General features: G+C 39.5%; 1 protein-coding gene across 6 annotated transcripts in view; it reads left to right on the forward strand.

Moving 5' to 3' along the window:
* Positions 1–6,000, forward strand: part of C5H7orf57 (chromosome 5 C7orf57 homolog) — a 58,040-nt gene that overhangs the window by 35,821 nt on the left and 16,219 nt on the right. For all 6 annotated transcript variants that reach the window (XM_072412090.1, XM_072412085.1, XM_072412084.1 and 3 more), the window contains one exon: positions 825–884. In XM_072412090.1, coding sequence (XP_072268191.1) covers positions 825–884 — 60 coding nt within the window. The remainder of the gene's footprint in view (positions 1–824; positions 885–6,000) is intronic.

Here is a 6,000-nt window from a genome sequence, read left to right on the forward strand (position 1 = left end):
AGATTATTCATAGCAATATACAGTACAGTAGAAGAATACACCAAGGTCAGGTCACTGCAATGCCCTGGATAATATCAGTAAAACAGGACACAAAATCCCAAGTGTGACACATACAACAATAAAACCAAACTAAAAAAGAAACCTTTTACTACTTCACTCAATACTAAAAATGTTCTGAGCTAATTCCAGTTAAGTAATCTACAGAACATTTGCAGATAGTATGTCAAATTAAAATGAGATATTTGGGGCTGATTCATCAAAGCAATGGCCCCAACATTAGAATAAAATTGAGGATGCCAAAAACCTGTACAGTTTTTTTTTTTTTTTAAGTAAAACTTGATTAGTTGCCATTGGTGTCATTCAAATATTTGTCAAATTGTCTTTTCACCCATTTTAATGAATGCGCTCGCATGTATAATAATAAACAATCAGGGACTTTGCACAGTGGGCCTGATTTACTTAATACCAGGACCAAATCACTGTGGTATACATTTATTTCAGGTCTGCTGGAGTATGCAGATAGATGCAAGCCCAGCAATAAAGATCACGGAACTCATGCAAGTTTTCATCCAGTAAATACACGTGTTAAAGATCAAAATATTACTGCTTTTGTGCAGTCTTTTATGATAAGGTGCACAATCGCTTTACATGTGCCATCATTTTATCTGGGCATAGTTGCACATATGTGCAATATAGTAATGGTCTCAAAGCAAGTGTTTAGCAAAGCTGATTTACACTGCTGTCTAGGTATGCTTTTTTCATTACATAGTTTGGTTAGAAACTTGTTCCCCTATTCATATTTTTTTTTTATCTGGTTTACTTAGGAAAAGAGGCAATGCGACAGATCGAATCCTCTGCTGCCCCCACCAGATATGCTACTTGTGGTAAGTCCTATCAGTTAAAATTAGCTTACTGTCTAATAACTTTGTAGCTATAAAGCAGGAGGATGGTGACTCTGATGCTCTGAGAAGTAGTACCAACTCTTGCATATTTCTCCTTCATGCAGAGATATTCATATGAAATATATATTCTTTTCAGTGCATTTTCAGAAATTGAAATGCGTCATGTTAATGTGTGTTAATGTTTTAAAAATTTTGCACAATTTATTATATAATACATTTACATACAAAAAGCCATATTTGCTCATTGTGTATGCATCCTGACGTTCAGTTCCACACAGTGGTTATCCTTTACTCTTCCTCCTAACAATGTAGGTCTTTGAGTTGACTGACTCGCTGAAAACAATGCAGTTTGTGCGTGGGCAACATCATCACATTTTTTAAACAGTGAGTTAATGCAGGTGCAGTGCTTACTACCATAAATTACATAGTTACATAGTAAGTCAGGTTGAAAAAAGACATAAGTCCATCAAGTTCAACCACTAGAGAAAAAAACATATCCCAGATATAATACCCTATAGACAGGGTTTATCCAAAGGAAGGCAAAAAACCCTTGTACAAATGCCCCAACAGGGGAAAAAATTGAGACTGGAGAGGGTAGACTTTTATGGGTGACTTTGGGGGATCCAGAAATTAGAAATAGATTGATTAAATATAATTTGCTGTTAGCAACTCTTTTAAATCCTGAACCAGATAATTCCAGGCTTATTGGATCACCAAGTTTTACTCATGATAGTCTATCTTCTGCAGTCTTGGGGAGCATTAAGAAATTAGGCCTATAATGTTGAAATTCTTATTTAGCAATATCAGTTAGTGAAGACTCTGCTCTCTGCTAGAAATGTCAGTGATGCCAGGAAAATGACACTATGGAAGTGGGTCATATAAAATTAAGTGTGGGAATGAATAACATTTTAATTTCCAAAAAATTGTCCTTCTCTTTTTGAAAACCATCTTTAGCCATTTTGATTGGCCAAGTCATGATGGCCTTACTCCACTGCAAGCACGCAGGAAATCATTAATTCAGATATTCCATGGTTAATCAAGAGATTCTTAAATATAAAGCAGATCCTTTATCTGTTGTTTGTCTGTGTCAATGCTTTCCCCTCAATTTCTGTTCCTATAGCAACCAAGGTGTTGCTTTAATCATCCACTAGAGCACTGTATATTCACTGGGGACTAGTAGATTCTGAGAAGTAGTACCAACTCTTGCATATTTCTCCTTCATGCAGAGATATTCATATGAAATATATATTCTTTTCAGTGCATTTTCAGAAATTGAAAAGCGTCATGTTAATGTTTTAAAAATTTTGCACAATGTATTATATAATACATTTACATACAAAAAGCCATATTTGCTCATTGTGTATGCATCCTGATTTTCAGTTCCACACAGTGGTTATCCTTTACTCTTCCTCCTAACGATGTAGGTCTTTGAGTCGACTGACTCACTGAAAACAATGCAGTTTGTGTATGGGCAATATCTTAACATTTTTTAAACAGTTAATGCACGTGGAGTGCTTACTACTATAAATTACATAGTTACATAGTAAGTCAGGTTGAAAAAAGACATAAGTCCATCAAGTTCAACCACTAGAGAAATAAACATATCCCAGATATAATACCCTATAGACAGGGTTTATCCAAAGGAAGGCAAAAAACCCTTGGTTTTTCATTAATTCCAGGCACATACAAGAGAAGCTGTGAGTGGTAACAGCTGGGTAGTGATCAGGCAGATAAGAACAGTTATTGCAGAAGAGATATCATCTGTCACTTTCTGCAATAAAATCCTGCCTGATTGCCATTTGTTCAAAGTGGGTATTTAGGTCCACTTTATTGGGTTTTTGCCAGAATATACAGAGACACTTGGAGTTTTGGAGATTTGGATACGTGTTTGAACAACAGAAACCATTCCCAATGCTGTTGATGGGAAATTGTATGGTATTTTTAGGGAGCACAAGCAGTAACTTGAGGTATCACTTCAATATTTAACCATGTTTTGGCTAATGTTTCCAAAGGAACAGGAAACCTCTTCAAAGTAAGTTGCAAATCTTCTCTTTTGATGCCATAACAGGTGAACTAATTGCAAAACTATTCTATTCTTTACATTCCCCCTTCCACTGTAAGATGATTGGGTTTCCCGTCCTTTTCTATCCCAATGTCAGTTGTCCACATGACAAATAAAAATAGAAGATCTTCCAAGCAGTGACAAGACAAGCACCACTGGGCAATACAAGAAAACAAAATGCTTTGGCTTTAAGGATCCTTCAAAGTTATTTTTGGTACTTCTTTAAGTTCTTCTTTTTTGTAGGTCACTCATGTTGTAGGGTACAAGCAATAAATAATGAAGAATGGTGGATATTTAATAAAACTTAAAGCCTACCTAAACTCTAAAGGGTAGACAACCTTTTATGTGAGGTGAAAGAGTGCAACACCATTTGTTAAAAAAAAAAAAAAAAAAAAAAAAGGGTCCCGGGGGCTCTTGGCTGCTCCTTCTGGGCATGCCCGAGCATCTTAGGTATGCGCAGAAGCAGCCCTTTCGCCAAAAGGGAAATAAATTGCTGATCTCACGCATGTGCAATGAGATCCGCAGGTTTTTTTCCCACATTCGCCACCCGGTTTCGCGCATGTGTCGGGTGACATGGGAAGAAGAACCCGGAAGAAGAGAGAGAAGATGGCGGCGCCTAGCACGCCGGCCTGAAGACGGATACCAGGACGACGCGGGACCTGTTGGAAGAAACCTCCAGATGGATCGACTGCCCTGCAGAATTGAAAGTAAGAGTATTTTTTTTGTTTTGGGTCGTTTTGGTTTTTCTTCCTCTTTATGTGCTAGACACAAAAAATAAGAAGAATGGCTAATATAAGAGGTTTATTTACTAGGTGGATACAAACTGACCATTTCTACTAAATTGTTAGTGAAGATATCATCCTTCCCATTGTGCAACATGAACTGGGTCAACTACAAACTCAAAAGCTGGCAAGCTGTTCTTTTGTGACCCTTGTTCTTATTAATATTTTTGTATGTATGCTGTAGGGTTGATGAAATGGTATCAATGGTTTATCACGAAGTGAAAACCTTCTTAATTCAACCCTTGAGTGAAATAGCTACCAACAAGAATCTGGATAGATAGAGGATCCCACAATAACATACTCCTTAAAGTATATCTCAAGTATACTCCTTAAAGTATATTTTAATCCAAACCTTGTTAAAACCCTGTTAGTTTATTTTTCCTTTTATGTTTCTGTCTGCGTCCACATGGGGGAGATGTAAGTTCACTTCCTATACTATAAAAACCAGTATATGGGGACTGCCTATGAGCGTGGACAAGTAGGACTTTCTCCCCTGGCTCCTGGTCCTGCGCTCCGTAAACGGCACTTATCACACTGAACACAGGCATCAAAATGGGTCGCCGCTCACAACACAGCAACCGAAACCAGCACGTAACGGCCCCGTGAAATCATCGCCTTCTTCCGCAAACGGGCAATTTGGAGGAAGTTTCAGAAGACTCCTTTCCTCCCCAGACGGCGTCTTCCCCACCACCCTCCCTGCACAGCACACCTCCAGCTTTCTAGCCCGGCTCCACATGTAGTGTTGAGTCTCCACAGACATCCAGGGAGGGAAGAGAGGGGTCACCCTTGGTTGACTCACCTGGTGGGAGTTATGCAGAACCTCTATGCTGTCCCCAACCCTCCCACCTCCCCTCTTCCCTTTTTTGTTTTCGGGACTTATCCCATTTCTGTCCACGTTCAAACTTAGGTCCCATTCCCCAGGACCCTTACAAGAAACAAGTGTGTTCTGTGGTGATTTTCATGTTTTTCTATGGATCGCATTAAATTAGTGACGTTTATTGTCGAGGGACTGAATGCCCCTGAAAAGCTTTTAGCATTATTATGTGAGCTGGTGAGGCTTCGGGTCCAGGTGGTGCTACTCCAGGAAACTCATTTTAAGCTAGATAAAATCCCCAAACTATCCAATAAGGAATACCCGATTGGCTATCATTGTGGCTCGGCTTACTCGGCTGAGGTGTATCGGTCCTAATTTCTGGTTCAGTTAAATGGCAATTTATTTACATGCATGGAAATACTGCAGGTACAATGCTATTTGTAAAGGGGATATTGGAGGAACGACTTTTGCATCCATTTATGACCCCCAAGTATATCAAAAGCATTTTTTGAGAGACATGCTGGAAAAACTGTGTGAATTTGCTGAAAGTTTGCTGCTATGTGGGGAGACTTTAACTTTGCCCCTGATCATGATTTGGATACATCCGGGGCGGCGACGTCATCTAGTATGAAAGCCTCCTGTTCTACTGATGCATTGTATGCAACAACACCAATTAGTTGATGTTTGGCGGATCCTAAACCTGACTGGGAGGGATTATACATTCTATTCCCACCCGGACCAGATGTATTCTAGAATAGATCATTTTTGGCTCAAACATGTGGATCTTGAGCAGGTGCTGAAATGCAATATAGGGCATATTGCGTTTTCGGACCACACACCAGTTGTTTTTACATTGCACCTGGCTTACACTTCTTCTAAATCCTGGAAATGGAAGTTGAATGAGTCCCTCCTAGCTGATCCTGTGATGTTTGTGGAGTTGTCATTTGAAATAAAAAGTTATTTTGAACTAAATGTGAATTCAGAATGCTCCCTGACTGCTTTGGGGGGCCCATAAGGCCTAGTTAGGGAGCTTCTCATAAACCACGGTGCCAGAATTAGGAGGGAAAAACAGGCCGAGATCTCTTCCACTCCTAAACATTTACAGGAGTTAGAAAAAAGTCATACACGATCCTTAGATAAACGGTTGTGAGCTGAACTAACACTATTGCATCAAAAGTTGGCCTCATGAGCCTAGGTAAGGCTAAAGTGGCTCCTATTAAGTGCCAGAGGACCTACGACGAGCATCAGTGATAAGTGTGGTAGGCAGGCTTCTCCACAGAAATTTTTTTCAGCCGGGTGGTAGGAAGCTGTAGCCGGGTGGTAAAAAAGGGGGAAATTTAGTGCTCCCAGTTGTTTATGCCATGGGTATCCAGTAACCTCCTATTGTTTCAGTGTTCTACCTTCTCCCAATTATTTGTTACAACTTTGTAATGCCTGCCC

The sequence above is a fragment of the Pyxicephalus adspersus genome, chromosome 5, assembly GCF_032062135.1.
Source record: "Pyxicephalus adspersus chromosome 5, UCB_Pads_2.0, whole genome shotgun sequence".
Taxonomy (NCBI): domain Eukaryota; kingdom Metazoa; phylum Chordata; class Amphibia; order Anura; family Pyxicephalidae; genus Pyxicephalus; species Pyxicephalus adspersus.